Here is an 18928-nt window from a genome sequence, read left to right as displayed (position 1 = left end):
GGGTTTCCATAGCTGCTGTCCTGAAGTATGTAATAGGCAGGGCTGGCAGGGACCGCACTCTTCCTGCAAAGCCTGAACCAGTTTCTGCCACCAGGTCTCCTGCAATCTTTACCCCAGGCTAGGATATTAAGAGACCTGTGTGATCATTCGTGTACTAAGAGGTCCACCTAAAACAAACGTGGGAAGTGGAATTAAGAACAGATCCAGCGATTGATAACATGCTCTTAGCAACTTTGTGAAATCCAGGGCCAAAAAACACATGGTGACATGGGACGATAGGTAGTCCCTCTAAAAAAGCCTGCCCTTGGCATGTCAGTGCCTGTCTTAGGCCATCCGACCTCCGAGTCTTGCCATCTCACTGATAGTCCTTCTGTCTACACTTTCTCATCCCATCGCCAGACCTAACACTGCCTTGTTGGACCCAAGCTCCCCTGAATTCTCCGCCGTGGTATCAGTGGGCGATTGGCTCCAGGCCATTAAAATGGACCGATATAAGGATAACTTCACGGCTGCTGGTTATACCACACTAGAGGCTGTAGTGCACATGAACCAGGAGTAAGTACTCAGCGATGTAACACCAAAGGGTAAATCTAGATTTAATAGTATTTTTCTTTTTTTGCTTTGAGCTGCATTATCATCCTACTCATTTAAAAAAAAAAAGAAAAAACTGGAATGCCTTTCATTTTGATTGAATATAATTTTACACAGCCTCTAAAGCACCTACATTGTCGCATTCAATTGCTTAATTAAACATCCTAATACACCTGCCTTGTTGTGCTGTATGGATTGTGGCTGATTTCAAATGTGTGTCTGCATGAAGCCCGGACGCGAGCTCCTGCCCCGCTCCCAACTGTCTCCTCTCCCTCTTTTTTCTCCCCCGACCTGCAGGGACCTGGCGAGGATCGGCATCACGGCCGTCACACACCAGAACAAGATTTTGAGCAGCGTCCAGGCGATGAGAACCCAAATGCAACAGATCCACGGCAGGATGGTTCCCGTCTGAGCCAGTACTGACTAAACTCGAAACTCTTGAAATTAGTTTACCTCATCCATGCACTTTAATTGAAGAACTGCACTTTTTTTACTTCGTCTTCGCCCTCTGAAATTAAAGGAGAAAAATAAAAAATATCCCGGCAGCGTTGCTCGGCATCCGGATCTCCGGAACCGTGGGGCTTACAGAAATGACAGCCGTCGTTTGAATTAGACCTGGAACAAATTGTTTCTCAGAAGTGCTCCGTCCATCACCAGTTTGTAAAATACGCGTCCCTATATAAATAGAACACCACCTCCGAGTTTTGATGCCGCCTTTGCTGCCAGACGCTGAGCTTCTCTGAGACATCCTTGATCATCTCTCCATTGGGAGTTACAACCGCAGTGTTGTGTTTGTGGCGTCAAGGACCGTCCTCCTGCTTTCACTGGAACGAATGCCATGCCCAGGAACGTTGGGGAAGGACTCAGTTGGAGCTTTTAAGGCTTGGTTCCTACCGCGGGGAACAATGAGGTGAAAAACCACCTGGCTCATCAGTGTTGCTCCTTCAGTGCTCAGGCCACCTGGTGGCTTATGATGACATAAGGGGCTGGAAAGAAAAGGAAAGTGGATTTAAAATAATAATAATGATAATTGATAATAATAATAATAAAAAAAAACCCAAGCACCTCCCCCTCACTGGACAAACAAGGTCTGTTTCTTTGGGCCTGAGGCTGTGCCATATAAAGTCATATTTGGGGACTCTACGGACTTATTGTAACTACCTTATGGATAGTGGACTGTGACAATCTTGAATAGGGAACTTTGACACTTCTCTCCTTTACAGAAGCAAACCCAAACCTATAAGGTAAGGCAAAAAAAAAAAAAAAAAATTCCAGCAATGAATCTCTCCCTGATGAAAACTCTTTTTTTTCCACTCGATCTAATTTGAAACACTGTCCAATAAATATTCTTTCATGTCCACCGTTTAGTTTGGGGTTCTTTCAAGAGTTTGGTCCTCTCTTGACAACGGGAGTAGAGACCAGTATGGAAACCAGGGTGGCTTCCCTGCTCTTCTTCTGAGAAGTGAATTAGGAACCATTTGAAGTCAGGTTTGGGAACGTGGCACCTTGACCCCCGCTGGCCGTGCTTTCTCTCACACAGAGTTCCTCTTGCCCTTTGGCATCCTCCATTCATGCCATAGATATTTACTGAATATCTGTTGGGTAGCAGTTCATCACGTCTAACCTTGGGTCATGCCTCACACTTTGGAGACTCCGCTGCAGTTGAGAAGCACTGGAAAATCTGTCCACTCTTCTCACTTTCTGTCCTGTTCCAGTAGCCGTTGCACAAACAGGGTCAGCCAGGGAGGATTTACCTAGAAGTCAATAGTAACACTTGGAATTCCTCTGGACGTCCTCATTATCAGAATGTGACCTCCTGGAAAACATGCTTCTCATCCATAGAGACCATTAGCCTTAGATGCTTCTATTTTAACACCGAATTTTCTTCTTGAAATGTGAATTAAATGGCTTGGTTTATTCTAGAAACAAACAACATAACTTTTTTGACTGGACAGATTTCAACTCCTTAAACTTTTCCATTTTCACCACTTTTAAACACAAGCTTAGCTGATTTTAATGACCTTCCCCCCACCCTCCGGTTTTATACTGAAAGCTATTTCTTATAGAGCAAGGCATGTTCAATTTGATGCTGTCAAATCATGACAGTTTAGTAAAAACCTTTTTGGAACATTGGTTGTAAAAGCTTTTCTGTTCCGAAGGAATGTAAAATTTGTTTTTTTTTTTAAACTACTCCAACAATTTTTGTTTTATCACCACTTTTCCTGGACCCTAAGAGTTCTGGATATTCATGTTCAAAGTTGACAAATGTAAAAAAAATTTTTTTTTGGCTTGCTGCAAAAAAAAAAAAAAAGATTATATATGTATTTTTTTTTCCTTCAGGAAAGCTGTGGAGTATTTTGTTTTCAATCTCCATGGACCAGTTCAAATAAGATACCATTATGGCATTAAGAGTATTCCTTGGAAGTCAAGAGTATTTCCTTGCACACATAGAATAATTAGAAGTCTTGCTTTCTTCAGGGCAACAGAGTAAGATGAGGTATTTTTCTACACACTGAACATACCCAAAGCAAAACACTTCAAAAGAGAGAGAGTGTGTGTCAGCTGTAAGGTACCCTAACAAGTTAATGCTGGACATTATGGCACAATCATGGTGTACACACAGAATAATCAGGCAAGAACGGAAATCTTATTATAGTCAAAGGTTGCCTTTTGAATCTTAACTTTAACCCATTGTATGAGTTAGAGTCCAGGCCAGTGGAAAGGGCAAAAAAGCACCTGAAATCATATCTAGTAGCAGTAGAAAGTGAAACTCCACTGCTTCTGTGAAGTTACACATTTTCTAAGAGGAATGAATGGGAGGACACAAAGAACGTTGCATTGTTTCCCAGGGCATGGAGCCAGGCTCTGGCATCTAAACAGCTATGGGTTCTAAGGCCAACTAAGATGTTGACACTGAGAAATTCACTCCATGTTTTTTTATAATTCAGTCCCTCCACCTATAGAGATAATGATACTTAAATAATAACACCTTTCCTAACCCATGGTGTTATTGTAAGTGTATATGAAATGCTCTTATGTAGAATGCACTGAACTTCACAGGAGGAAGGTGTACTCTTCCTCCAAGGTTTTCCAAGTGTTACTACTCCTCCACCTTTCGCTTGCAAACCCCAGTGTTGTATTGTGACACACCAGAGTGGGGTGAAATGAAGTTCAGTGGTAGGAGCCATGCAGATGAAGCTGCTTCACTTTTGAGCAGACTTATGAGGGTTTGATTTAAACATTTTTCTCTACAGAAGGTGCCAGACCTATCCAATACTCCTTTGTCATTTAGCCTTGAAGTTCATGACATTGTTATTTTATAATTGTAAAGAATGAAACGCACGGGCGAGACCCCGTTGTAATGAAAAGACTGGATGGTAGAGACACTTTGATGTTTTCACAACGGGTTCAAAGGAACCATGTTCTGTTTATTTAGTCATAACGAAAGTCACATCTTTATATCATTATGCTGCGTAGACCACACGCTTTGGTCTTTGTTCAAGCAGCTCCCCACCAATAAGGAATTGTCTGAATTCAAAGGAGCAAAGGTTTATTTTTCTCCACTCTAGAATATTCTGGCACCAACTAGATATAATCCTTCACATTCCCACCCTTCTCCTTTCACACATCCAACCCTTTTGATATCCACAATGAGTCCGCAAATAGCCCACTTCGTGTTACAAACTGCTGTCATAACGTATATTCCTATCCAGACGTTTAGTGAAGAAGAGTATTGGTAAACTGACAGGGGACAGACATGTTTCAGGGACTCCTTTCTCTCCTCTAAAAATGGGATTTCTAGCAGCAAAACAAAATCATCTTCAAAAAAGTGTGCATGTCCATCTGGTGTTGATTGTGCTCCACCAGTGCTAAGGTCCTACTCGTGTTCTCCATGTCCTGCATGTAAATACACGCCTGCCTGGTGTGAGGCCTGCAAAGCCGGGTTTCAAACACTGCGTTTGATAGACTTACTAATTTCTAGAGAAGTCAGAGCTGGAAAAGTAGATCCAGGTCCTTTTATTTTGTTCTCTTCATAATTATCAAAATGAATGGTGTTGACAAATGGCTTCTTGAGGGGTGTGGTAGTTTATAACCTTACCCACATTTGGAATTTTGGATTGCTTAAGAAAGTAATCTCTGTCTGAACATTTTATAAGAAAACTTGATTTCTCTCTCTCCTATTTCCGACAAGTCTAAATAATGGTTATGTACCTCCAAGAAACTAAATTTGATTTCTAGCTCACACATATGTACGAAATAAGCAAACCTGTCCGTAGAGATCCATTCTAATCTTGATCCTTGCTCTCTACCTGAGGTCATCTGCTGCCAAACACACCCAGTGGGGTGGCAGGTACTGTGCCGAAGCGATCTTGGTGGTCTGTTGTCACAAAGGAAAGAAGAGCAATTGTTTATTGAAATTTTGGTTCACGTTGATTATTGAGAGGACAGCGAGGAGCCACGACGATTCCATTGTGTCGTGCTGATCTTGTTGTGCTCTAGACTGATGGGACAGTTGAGACTGACTAGGTCTTGGTGGGCTTGAGCCCCCAAAGCTTTACTCACTGGCATGCTAAGCATCTCCCTGTGCCGTGGCCCCGGTGCTCCCTCTCCGTGCCTGTTACATGCAGCTCATATGAGTCCTTTACTAGATACTCTCATTTGTTAGAAGTCACTTTTTAGGAAAAACATCCAATGCTTTTTATTTCTTGGTTTGCGTGTCTCAGTCATGTCATTGAATATTGGCAGATAGTGGTGTTTCCAGATTTGTCCCCAAGATACATAATTTCCCTTTCTGGAAAGGCGGAATGCTAGCATCTGGGCCTTTCCCAGTAGTACAATCTGCTTTTACATCCTTGTACCAACTCTAAGCCTTTCTCCTCTGGCACAAGTCCCCCAAGTCAGGATTTTCATTTCACAGAGAGCTTGTTCACGTAGTGGGTAGGAGTGGCTGTAGACTCAGACTTTGTGAGTTCTAATCCAAGCTTTGCCCCTTTACAGTGTAGGTAGGATGGGACCATGAGCAGGTTGCTCAGCTTTGCTATGATCTGATGGCCCCATCCACAATGGTAGGGGTAAGATGGTACCTGCCTCGAGTTGTTATAATTAAGATATTTGTTCTTGTTGCTACTATAGTTGTCATTTTTCAGAGGAGGAAAGCAAGAACTCACATGCTTCCCTCCTCAACTCCTTCGTCCCGAGCCACACCAACATCTATGTGCTTTTCTTCTTCCTTGCAATATGGGCTGACAACTGGCTTGGCAACACTGGCTGCTGTTTTGTCTAAAATCTTGTTCTTTTCTCTACAGGGAGTAGATTCCGCTATCTTGGCCTCACAGACCTTCCTGTTGATTACAAAGCCCACAGAAGAAAACAACACCCCCCCCCCCCCCGCCCCAGTCCCTTCGAAATGTGTTTCTTCTGCTTCTGCTCAGCCAACCCTGGAGCAAAGACACTGATGAAACAAGACCCATACCTGAAAAGAATAAAGGTGTGACGTTCGAACCTGCTTTCCCAGTGAAAGAAACAGCAAACGTGCACAGTTTAGCGCGTGTTCTCCAGTTGCATTGCGGAATGTACTGTCTCGCGGCACCAGCTCTGCAGAGCCCTTGTTCCTAAACTCCTTGTGGTTTTATTTATATGTATTTCCATATCTCATTCCTGGACGTCACTGCTGCCTTGGTGTGGCAGCGAGTGACCGAAGGCTACAGGTTTTACAACGGACACCAGGTTAGGTGCCACCACACGAAACAAAGCCAGTTCCCATGAGCTGCCTCTGATATGCATTGCTGAAGTAACATTTTACCCAGGGTGTGCCATTGCCGTGATATAAATATATTTTTTTTCCTAGACTAAATATGAGCTGACTATCTCTTTTGATGTGTGTACATAGGTGTGAGTGTGCGTGTACACGGGTGTCTGTGCGTGCGAGTGGATAACCTCATGCTTCGAACTGCCTGTGAATGTTGTGGAATGCTACACCTGGAGAGTTCTGGCTTCCCGCCAGAGTTCTGAGATGAAGAGCCACATGAGAGAGTAGTGGGCCTGGAGACCGCACCCGTCCCCTTAGAAAGACAGCCCGGAAATGTTAAATGTCCTGTATCTATAAGTGTAATTTTGTAGCTGCCACACTAACCTTAATAAGGAATTCTACAGCTTTGGATGGAGGCATTTTCACCTTGGCAGTGGGTAATTTTAGAGTATCAGTCCATTCAGGTGACAACCCATCATCCAAATCACCAATTCTGATTGAACTTCTCATCTGAATCACCAGTTTCTTGATGGAGAGAGATCAGGGGATGGAATTTGTCTGGTAACCCCAAATGGAATAGAAGTAGCCTTTGTTTTCCTGCATAAATGGACTCGTTGAATGCGAACAAAATATATGCAATTCATATACTTTCGGAGATGAACGTAGACGCGTATGTCAGCTTTGAGATGATGTGTCCTGGATTAATACTTTGTCTCTCAATGTCACAGAAAAATACATGCCAGTGACTCTTGAGGTTAGCGTAGTTGGGATTAAATGTCCTCAAGCGTTTTCAGGTTCCCGATTTACAGGAAGAGTTCTACAGTTATCAATATGCAGCTAACTCCTATGGCCCTTAGCCTTCTAGAATCTGAGGTCCGGTGTGTGAAGAGTCAGTTCCGATAGGAAACGTATACCAAACTCCAGCCAACATACTGCCATTTTTCATAATCTGAGTGGCTGCCTTGCTTATTCTAATCTATGGTTGCAGAAACTGTGGCCAATCACATAAGCTATAACATCAAATCAGGGAAAAAAAAATGGGAAAAAAAAAAAGATTCTGAACCCTATGTTGTTGACTAAGTAGAGAAAAATCATCCATAAATATTTATTACATTCTGACAGGGTGTGTGGCATTGTATTCTTATAGCTATGCCAGAGTGACAAAGTTAATTCACCCCTTTTTGGGGACTTTAATATATTTTTAAAGGGATGTGCCTATGCATTGATGCCTGAAAAATATGTATAAAGAATGAGGTTGAATCTCTGAGCTGGTCATCTTTCCCCAGAGGTCAGGGCAGGAGGCCGACTTCAGGGACTCTATCTAGCCCCCTAAGCGAGTGCTGGCCTAGTGAGTTCGGATGCTCAGTCTTGCTCAGATCTTCCATGTAGGCAGCATTAAGCTGTTCCCCTGCACCAAATCAAGTAGCTTCACCATGTGTCTGCTGGCCCCAAATTATTTTTAACAGTCATGGATGAAATGTTCTGGTGTGTTTAAGAAGTTATTTTAAAGACAGGTTGTGCTCACTACACTGCTGGTGTGTGTGTTTTGAGAACTCTTGTATTCAATCTGTGAAGGATATGTGTATTAATCCATACACGCTTATAGCCTCAATATTTGTCTGAAGACACTCAAATTCTGACCAATAAAGGAAAGTTCTAGAAGCAATATTTTCACTTATTTAACATTCTCCAAACAACATCAAGCATTGATACACACTGAAGAGTGCATTTATTTTTTGTATCCAAGTATGTTGGAATATGCAAGGACTGTGGTTAAAATTAGAATGTATAAGGCATATTATAATTTAGTTCATACCGAAAAGGAAATTAACAGAACATTGCTTGGTTCATACATGTTCCGAAATTTGAGCGATCTCTTGAGTTAGACATAGATTTTCTATTTTGTTTTATTTTGTCAAGGTATTTTTCTTCCCTTCATGAACTTTAGGTACACATAACTTATGTCATTTATTTATGGTCTTTTATACCTAGTTTGTAAAATTGTAAAATAGCAAACTAAATGCAAAGAGTTTGCATTTGAAAATAATAAAGTAGTTGCCGTATACAGACCTGGAATCTAGTTGTCTCCTTTCAATAATTTCTCCATATGCATGTTGTTTCTAAATTAATTAATTCTTGTCATTTGGTTAGGACACAAACTTAAATTCTAATCGAGTGCGCTTAGAGGATAAAAAGCATTGACTTCTGAATAGCCCTTGCCCTTGAGAACAACACATCAGCAAATCAGACTTCGGTTCTAGGAGATCCTGCATGTAATCCCAGTGTAATTAAGACTACGATCTCTGGTCGGAATTTAGGCTCTCCTGCTTACTACCGATCATGCAATTTAGGGCAAGTTTCTTAACTTCCTTTTGCCCATTTCCTTGTTTGTACAATGGCAATTATAATACCACAAATTTTTTTTTTTTTTAAAGATGTATCTGAGAGAGAGAGAGAGCATGAGTGGTGGAGAGGAAGAGAGAATCTCCAGCAGACTCCACACTGAGCATAGAGCCTGATGCATGAGGTCACGTCCTGAGCCAAAATCAAGAGTCAGATGCTTAACCAACTAAGCCACCCAGACCCCCCACAAACCTTTATGAAGACTAAATATATTAGAACTTCAGCACTGTATCTAACATCTCCCCAGAGCTCAGCAAATGGTAACTACCATGGTCCCCTCCCCCTTATCTGTGGTCTCAGTTATCCATAGTCCACCACGGTCTGGAAGCAAATGACCCACCTGGTGTAGCATCAGGAGATCAATAGTAACCTAACATTATGTCACAGTGCCCATATCACTCACCTCGCTTCATCACCTAGGTATTTTATCATCCCAATACCATCACAAGAAGAGTGAATACAGCACAATAAGACATTTTGAGAGAGTAAGGGACTGTATCCACGTAATTTTTATTACAGTATATTGTTACATCATTCCATTTTATTATTATTGTTAACATCTTACTGTGTCTAATTTATAAATAAACTTTCTCGTCGGTATGTTTTTATTGGGAAAAAATAGTATATATGGAGTTTGGTATTATCTGGTTTCAGGTATCCCCTGGGGGTCTCAGAATGTATCTCCTACAGATAAGAGGGAACTACAGTATTCTCAAGAGCATTTTTAGTGATGTAACATGTCTTCTCCAACATCTGCAGTCTTATACCCTAACATCTTTGCTCATGATCCAAGTGACAAGCTACCCATCCTTACCACAGGCTTTTAATCCTGGATTGTTGGATCCTTGAAAAGACGCTGGGGTTCCAACGGGTCCAAGAGTATCCCTAAAACATGGTGCAAAGGCTAATGATTATATATGTGTGTTTTGATGGGGAGAAAGTTCCAAAATTTTATCAAATTCTAAATGAATGTGGAATACAAAAATCATAAGAGCCATGGTTTTAAGGATGAATGCTCCCATCATTATACCGTTTCATTAAACAAACTGTCAATTGACTGAGCCCCTGTTAATTGAAAATCAGTCTCAAGACTTATTACAGTGTTTTAACTAAAGCCCATAAGAGCAGCTGGCTTCAGAATGAGAGCACGCTGTTTAGTGTTACCAGAGATATTTTAAAACATAGACCTTGAAATAAAAAAGAATCTGGGTTACGTCTGGTTATTTTGTGTTTGTTTTTTTTAGTTAAATACCTCTCTAGAATCAGCTATATTAATAAGTAGAGTAGTTGATAATGTTTTTGTGATTTGAGGCCGACTAGGCTTAGTATTTTCCGTCCCACCTTGTTTAGCAAGATAGAAAGTCAACTGCATTACAGATATATCTAGATCTATAAATAGACGGAGCTATAGAGATATAGAGATTTTTTTTTTTTAATGAGGAATTGTCTCATGCATTTATGGAAGTTGAGAAGCCCCACGATCTGTAAGTTAGAGACCCAGGAAAGTCAGTGGTGTAGTTCAATACAAGTCCAATGGCCTAAGTCTCAGTCTGTGGGCAGGAGAGGATGTTCTAGCTCAGACAGTTAAGCAGGAAACAAAAGAGGGGAATTCCACCTTTCTCTGCCTATCATTCTCGGATGATGACCACCCACCTGGGGAGGGCATTGTACTGAATCTACCAATTTCAGTGCTGGTCTCATCCAGAGACCATCTCACGGACACAACCAGAAATAATGTTTAATCTGGGCCCCCCATGACAGTCAGGTTCTCAGGAAATTAACCACCATATTGACCAGTGAAACAGTGTCCCCTACATTTTCTACAAGGAGCTTGCCGAGTGGTTTCAAAACGGCCACACGTAATCTTAACAGTTTTGAGATTGATTTCAACGTAGCGTAATACGAGGTTTTTGTGTTATTTATGGTAATGAAGGGTAGCTTCTGTAATAAATGACCCCATATTTTCAGTGTTTACTTAACACACTAAAGTGTTGTTTCTGGCAAACATCATATCCCGATGAAGATCCAGAGGATCTTTCTGGCAATTCTGCAAGCAGTGACTGGGATCCAAATTTCCCTCCTGTGAGGCTGTCATGTTCAACACATGGCATCTATGGCCAATCCTTAAGAGAAGGTGGACAATTGTGTTGAAGGCTTGATGGCCAGGTTTGGAAAGGGCTTGCATTTTCTCTCCTTTATTTTATTGGCCAGAACCTACCACATGGGCCTAAGCTACTGTTCAGAGGATGGAAAATGGAGTCTTGTGTGTCTGGGAAGACGAATTAAATCTGTTGAGCAGTTAGCCAGTCTCTACCACAAGTACGAAGGAGCACCGTGCACCAAGGGGATGGCAGGGAAAGCTTCCTATGGAAGTCAAATGAAGTCGTTTGATCTGTTCCCACAAATGTGCCTAATGCTCATTTCCCAGAGATGCAGAGAAGCATGAGCAATGTTCAGACTTGCTATAATATTTGCATTCTCATGTCTTGTCTACCCAGATGCTTCAGAGATAACGTTTTCCTTTCTGCATCACAGATCTCTATGCTTTCTTTAGCCCCAAGCTTCTGTCTATATACAAAAGTGCTTCCTTTCAGGTTTAGATGGCCTTAGCTACTCAGTATTCCTAGGATAAAGGAAGGGAAGGGGGAACATAGAATAAGCCCTAACCTCAGGCAAGAGATTCAAAGCATCATTTTTTTTTTTCTGGACACAGATACAACTGGAATAGCCCCTTGACATCTATCAGATGGGCAAGACCTTAAAGTCTTACTCTGTCTGAAGCATCCTGAGAACTGGACCTAAAGCTCAGGCTCAGGGTTTCATTCCCTTTAGCATTTTTGAACACTTAAACTACATGCCAGACATGTATTAAGCTCTGTTTTATTTTTCAATGCAACAGCCATGTCTGTGACATGAGTCCTCACATGGTCATTTTATGGATGAAAATACTTGAGTACAGATTGCTTAGACAATTAGTTCAAGGCCACCTTACCGAAAACGGTTGGAAGTTGGGATTTAAGCACAGGAAGCTGGACTCCAACAGTTTGCTTGTAACTTGTACAGCGCCCCAACGTACTGTACGTGGGATAAACTCAATCCGATGAAACATTTTGCCAGGTGGGTATGTTCCAGTTCGACCCTGATGTTACATGCCGTGGTTAGCAGGTATATGTGCCAGGACATTCTTTCTTAAACACTGCCTGTCTCTTCTGTGGCCAGGTGGCTCATTTTTGATCAGTTAGTCATGTTGATTGTTTTTGGTAAGCTCTGGAGAGAGAAACTATAACTTAAATGCAATGTTTACCCGACACCCTGTGTTTTATACGAATTAATTTCCAAAGTCTACTTTTCACTGAAAAGCCGACCGTAATCTATTAGTGTTAAAAATACTGCCATCTCATGTAGAGTGTGGGAGGAAGTAGTGATTTTCTTTAATAATCACGTTCGTCTTCTAAGCCTAAAAGTCACGGATGGAACTTCTCAAGTGCCATTCTTCACTTTGATGACAGCCTGTGACAGAGAGGCTAGTCATTAAGCAAATGAAAACAAAGGATGGGTCCAAGGACAGGAGAAAAATTCATTGAAGGGGAGTCTGAGGATCATGTAATAAAAAAGTATACAGATTTAATGTGAACTCTGCGCCGGCTACTCACTGCCTCTGTGACCTTGGACAAATCACATAACCTCCCTGAAACTAAGTTTACTCACCTTTAAAATGCAAGTAAGAAGTCCCTACTTTGTCGGGGTCTTGTAAGAATTCAGTGTAGTCAATCCTATGGAGAGCAGGAGCTGCAAACACAGATGTCTACGGGAGCCTATTAGGCCATGTGAGTGAGTGATAACTGTCCAAATGTACCACAACAGACAACGTGTATTTTGATAAACCATTAGATTGATAAGATGTTAATGAGTATTACTCAGTCGATGGCAGGTTGGGTCAAGAAGGGTTCTACAGTCAAATAAAATAAGAAAACCATGAATCATCCTATTACCCCCTTTTGGAGACTCATAAAACACATTGGTACGTTCTAGGCTCAGAAGTCCTGCAGCAAAGAAACCAATTCTGCCAATTTAACCTGGCATGTTCCAAAGACATTTGAAAATGAAACCCTTTTCGCATCTCCATGGAATGAAAGCTTTCTGTCTATCCTTTGGGGGCTCATGAGGAAACCCAAGGAGATAGGCTAACTGTGGAGCTAACGTTTAGCTTGAGAGTCCCGATCCGCAGCCCACAATGCAGCCTACTTTCACTATCCCAGGCATAGTCCAAGAGCTTATTTGGCTGTGCAGCTGCATGGAGATTGGCCTTTTCTCCAGTGTGGCCTAGTGACTGCAGTTCTGTTTGAGGATGGAGTGTGTGAGGTGGGAAGCACGGGTAAGAGAGATTATGCTCCTCGAAAGTGTAAGTACGAAGTCCGTGTCTCAGAGCTCATATAGAAGGTTTTAATTCACAAACTGAGCCATGTGAGCCAAAGTCATGACCAGGGCGAAGATGTCTGAATTCTTCTAGTCGTAGTAAAGAACCAAATAGATTTTGACAATGCAAAAATGCACGACACACTTAAATCAACAATCTAATTAAGACTCGTAGCTATATTGTGGGCTTTGGCCTCCGTCATTTTACCCTTCCCTTTGGAGGAAGTGCCTTGAGCCTTTGACCGTTCCCAGTTGAATGGGTAATAGACCCCTGACATATCTTGTTTCTGGCAATTGCCCTGAACATAATTCTTTGTTTACAGCACTGTTGTAGAAAACTTGATGAATACTTAGAAGAAAATAGAATTAGGACCTAAGGACCCAGTTAAAATCAACTTAGTAGAACATAGACATCGCTTTGTGTAGAGCTGGAAAAGATAGCCATGAGAGAAAGTGGCTTAAACATACACCAGAGAAACTATATATTATACACATAATATGTAAGAGGCAATTATGGCCTAGTAATCTGCAGTGTATCACTACCTAGCAATCAGATTGACGGATTCTAATGAGACCCATGTTGTTTGTAATCAGACTGGCATTGCTTATTCAGAGCTCTATTCCATAAGATGCACTTTTAAATGGCTCAGATTGCACCAGATGCTATAAGAAATAGCGTTCCATTTTATTCCATTACCAGCATTTTTCCCTCTTCCAATTAGCATAATTTAAAATCAGCCAGAGGCAAATGTGCAGGGCTGAAAAGTTGCAAAGAAGTTCAAGAAAGACTTGATAGGAAAAGGCAGAAAGACACACATGCACGACAGTTTTTTATATGGGCAAAAGAACATTACAATTAATAGAGTTCTTAGTCTTTAAATTGCTCAGAATTTATTTCTGTGACTTATTGAAAACTTAGAATCTCTCAGGGGGCTAATTGCCCCGTAGGTTGTTGTTGCTTATGCATTATCTTGTGGATGACATAATAGAGTCACCACCTCATTTACCATTCAGATAAGGTTTTAATTGAGTTCTTTTTTTCCCTCCTCAAAATGGCCAGGAACTTAGAGAATCAAAACAAATTCTCATTTGCAAAATGAGAAGATCCCTGTAAATTGCCTCTTTATAAGTTAGGTCCTGACTGTTTATAAAATATATGAAGTTAAGACTTGAGCTAACATAATACACATTTTCCCCTGATGCAATCTGCCATGATAGTAAATGCAGAGCTACCTGGTTAAATAAGGATTGACCTCTTATGTTAAAAGTCTAACTTTCCAATGATTCCTCCCCACCCCAGGATCTCTGCATTATCTTCTCAATAAAGTATAAGCTCCCCAGGCTGTGTCTTGGGCTTTTGCTGGTAGTTCACACAGCATTCACTCCCCCTTGCTTCTCTTCCTAATACCACCCAACAGATTTCAGTAGACGATCCTTGTCTCTCTTTAAGTCATTTGGGTGGGACTGACCCATCCCCACTGGAGTTATACAAGTGGGTCTGAACCAGAGGAAACCTCCGAACCAATGACTGCTTCTGAGGAGGTCCCATCACTGTGAACCTTGAGACTTCATTTCCATAGTGTGGGAAGGAAGCAATCTTTCTTGAACTGTACCCCACCCTCCACATCAAAAGGCACCATTTGCTCTGGTGGCCACTTCAGGATTCTGAGAAAAGTTAGCCTCAGGATGAAGGTGACACACACATAGATGAAGAGGATCTTGAAAAAACAGAGCCAGACCCAAGGGTATACTGGAACCTGTTTGTACCAACCAGCTCTCGAGAGCTGATTGTTAAAGTTGTACGACGCTTGTGAGCTGGTTCACATTATGTTGGAAACTTGCAATTGGCCACAGTGGGAGTATTTACACTACAGACATGTGCAAACACTAAAAATCAGGGCTGCTGCTTCTTTTTCTCCTCTGTCTTTCCTCTTCTTTCTCCCCCCAACCCTGCCCCCCACCAGAGCTGTGTGGCAAACATTCCCTAGCTTTGCACTAGCTGTGCTTCTGACTGAATCATGCCTGAAGCTTGGCTTAGTTCTGCACTTTTCAGCTTGGAAGGCCAGAAATGTCCTTCATCGTTTAAGTCAGTCGGCCCAGATGATTTCTGTGACTACTACCAAAATCATATCCACCACGGCCTGCAAAGTTCTCCATTGCAAGAGCTAACATTAATGAAGCCTTTGCCAAGGACCAAGAAATGTGCTAAATGTGAATTTGCTTAGCACAAGGGAACCATCCACTTCTACATAGGACAGACTCTGGTTATCTCTAACGCACACAAACCTTAGAGTACGAGTGTCACTTATCCAAGTTTCCAAGAGACCCATTTACAATTCCCCAAATATACCAAGCCTTTCCATGCCTCGGCTACGCTGTTTCCTCTTCTTATATACCGTGTCCACCTAGTTAATGCCTACTTGTTTTTCAGGATCCTGAGTCAGTGCCTCGCCGAGTTCTTCTTTATCCTCTTAGTCTGAGTCACTAAGTCGCTTCTCATATCACCCTGTGCCTACCTTGTCTGGAGTGCCAGCAATGCAGAGTTCTCATCAATTTTCTTTTTGGTTCCCCCACTAACCCATAAGATCCACAGCATCTTAGAAATCTTAGGGAATCTTTCATTTTTCTTGTCTACAGCCTCCTGGATATAGACACGGCTGCCACACTATAGGTTCCCAACCAAATCTGGCTGAATTACTTGAATGGATAAATAAGTAAATCCTCATGATTTGTTTTTACTGCACTGAAATTCAAGGAAGGAAGAAATACTCTGTTATTACCCTTAGTACACATCCTTATACTAAATATATGAATCATCATAAGGGCATCAAAACTCCTGGACTTCTTCCTTCTTCATTTTTCTCATCTTTAGTATCACCATCATTATCACCATATGTTGTCTGCCCAGGAATCAGGCAAGTAAAAGACTGTGTGGAGGGATATTAGGAAGATCATTGACTTTTGTATCAAATAGACAAGATATGAGTTCTAGTCCTGTCATTTACCGCCTGGGTCTTCTTAGGCAAATTGCATGCTTTCCTCATACATAAAATGGGAGTGGGGTCTAATATTTAAGGTTGCTGTGTGAAAATATATAGTTGGTAAATGGCCAGGTACATGGTAACAGACATGTCTGTTAGAAATAGTAACTCTTTATCTTCATGTCCTACACATTTAGCCATATTTTGTTTTTGTTTTTGTTTTCCTAAGAACTATCACCTAAGAGTTAGAATCTGACCTCCATTTACTTTGTTTGGATGTTTCAAACTAGTTTTGCATCCTACTAATCCAATTATGATTAACAATAGCCACAAATATTACTATATATCCCCATGGGGATTGGAGGCAAAACATTTTCTTCTCAAGCTGAAACCCTATCACTTACAGGTTTCTAAAAAGTTTCTTGTTTTATGGGGTTGGTTGTGATTTGCCTTTGGATCCCTCCTATTCTTTCCCCTTTTATTAGGTCCTGCATGTGCATGTGCACATGGGCATGCCACTGAGGTTTGCTCAGTGGGAAATCAGAATGTAAGGCCAAACCATGACAGAAATGACATAAAAATGGTCATCTTTTCATATTTTAATTTGGAAGACATACTTCAGGGGAAAAAAAAAACTGAGCTGGTCTTAGCAACTTGGACTGAGTAACTCTTGTTCTGTATGTGGAGTTAAGATTGAATATGCCAGTTTTGAGGAAACATCCTATTGACTCTTATGAATGTCATCATGTCCCAGCCATGAGGCAAAGTCATATGTAACAGATGGCAATTCAGCCCTGGATGGAAGGTCGATCACTGTCAATCATCCTAAAAGGAAGAAACTGTGGAACTGAACAGAATCTTGCCCATGGACTAGTACAGGAGACATTTTCTTCTGTAGGGCCTTAAATGGTGAAGTAAAGTTGAGCCATCAGTGTGTTTGGAGTATTTCCAGTGGTGAGAATTATCGGGTCCCTGCACAAAGAAACAAGCTGGAGATAGGCAGGGAGTTGACCTAATAAGAAGATCAAACGGGGAACCTGGGTATGTGGGATATTAGCAGTTGTCAGTTATTTCTTATAACCCTAAAGTCCAATTAAACTGGAATAAATTTAGGGGATTTGGGTTGAGCAGTAAGCTCACGGTCAGACCAGGGAGAAGGAAATGAGGGCCTGTACTGAAAAGTAGCTGCCCAGAAGGAGCATGCTATCATGAGGATTGTCAGCAGCATAGGAGAACCTGACAGGAACCAAGGGGAACCTGACAGATTTGTTCCAGACTATATGAGAGGCAAGAATGCTGGGAAACACTCAAGAAACTTTGAAAAGGCTATTTGCCAGGAAGTGGCTGGAAAGTGATCTGACCCATCTGCCTGGGAAGACGATGCTCTTCCCTCAATACCGTCGTGCTTCTTAAAGGATGAAGTAGAGCTGGAGAGAAATGTTCACCGGTGAACTTCCTGTAGTATTTCCACAAAGCAGACCTGTGAAAGTATTGCTTTCCTTCCATGTCAGCAGTTCTTTTGGTATAAGTTGCCCATTATTATTGCTATCTGTTCTTTGTGTCTTGATGGAGGAGTGGGCTAGAAGGGAAATTTGTGTTTTCCTGAGAACCAGTAACATTTTACATCTTAAGCAATACTTTTAACTCTCTGGTCGATGACCTGAAATTGATTTTCCCCCAGCTATACACCAATGTGATAGGAAATCTACTTAGTGTAATAGGTACTCTCTGCTTGGTGTCATTGGAAAATAATACTGTACAATTTAGAAGATACTAGAGCTAGCCTGAACTCTGCTACAAAGTGAGTGGGAGTATGTCACTCATGATTTCTTGTTCTAAAGCCAGGACTCAGACTTCCTAATCTCTACTATCTTTCAGTTCTAAAATTCGATGTATGCTTTAAATTTCTTGGTCCTAGGAATGAGCTTCTGAATGCAAGAATGTTTATATACAGTCACAGAAAAGAAAGGCAGAACTGATATTTAGCAGGTATGTCCTGGTCCTGTTGTCGCAGCTATTATGATATATAAGTATTTTCATGCTACTCGGTGCGTGGTTTTTGTTCCGAAGCGTGCTGAGTGCCCCCTGTTATCCTAGTGGTCCTAATTATCCTCCATGCAGCCCTGCGACCACTGAATCCATGTATTTCATAGAAATATATTTTTTGAAAGGTTTAAAAATATTTTTACACCTATAAAGTGATAAAAACTCTGAATAGAGGCACAAGGCCTTAAAAAAAAAAAGACACTAAGGATAGAAAGAGCAAGACAGAGAGAAAAGAAAGGATTACCACGAGGATCCATAAAGATGACTGGAAAACTTAACACCATACTCGACGTGGATGGTCTCCTATGTCATTCTGGGTCTTACCTTTCTTTTTTACTCCCTTCTTCCTTTTTTTTTTTTCTTCTTCTTTTTCATCCAAGAGTTAAAGGAAAGGAATGTCTATTTTCAGATTTTTCCTGAATCTTTTACCTAGGATTGTCCATAGAACAGAGCTCTGAATAGTTACATCTACCTTCTTTTATTAAGAAATTAAATTTCTGGTACTTTGAGAATGGAAACACATAGAAGAAAAAACATTGCTTGTGCCATTAAGTGAACTCAAAGTGCTTCTTTTATTCTTTCCTCTAATTCTTTCTAAAATGAACGAAATGTTCTGTAGTGCTTTGGATGGTAGAGAGAACGGGACAATCACAATGCAAGGTCTTTCACTGATCCACAGCCAGTGTTCCTTGCAAAAGGTAATCTAATAATCCTCTATTTCATTTAAGGACTACAGGAGCTT

The 18928-nt window shown here is 41.3% G+C and overlaps 1 protein-coding gene across 3 annotated transcripts in view; it reads left to right on the top strand.

Annotated features, from left to right (window-relative positions):
- The window catches only part of EPHA4 (EPH receptor A4), a 142699-nt gene extending 134283 nt beyond the window's left edge, over window positions 1–8416 (top strand). Inside the window, exons 16-17 of one of the 3 annotated variants that reach the window (XM_025441476.3) lie at window positions 400–555; window positions 889–1835. In XM_025441476.3, the coding sequence (XP_025297261.1) occupies window positions 400–555; window positions 889–1003 (271 nt within the window). In that variant the 3' untranslated portion in view covers window positions 1004–1835. Of the gene's footprint in view, window positions 1–399; window positions 556–888; window positions 1836–5897 lie in introns of those variants that run through there. The other 2 variants (XM_049106451.1, XM_049106450.1) reach the window with 2 other exon arrangements.
- Window positions 8417–18928: the final 10512 nt, after the last annotated feature.

This window comes from Canis lupus, chromosome 37 (genome assembly GCF_003254725.2).
Source record: "Canis lupus dingo isolate Sandy chromosome 37, ASM325472v2, whole genome shotgun sequence".
In the NCBI taxonomy this organism is placed as follows: Eukaryota; Metazoa; Chordata; class Mammalia; order Carnivora; family Canidae; genus Canis; species Canis lupus.
Note: the sequence above shows the minus strand (reverse complement) of the source record. Positions and strands in the feature narration are given on the sequence as shown.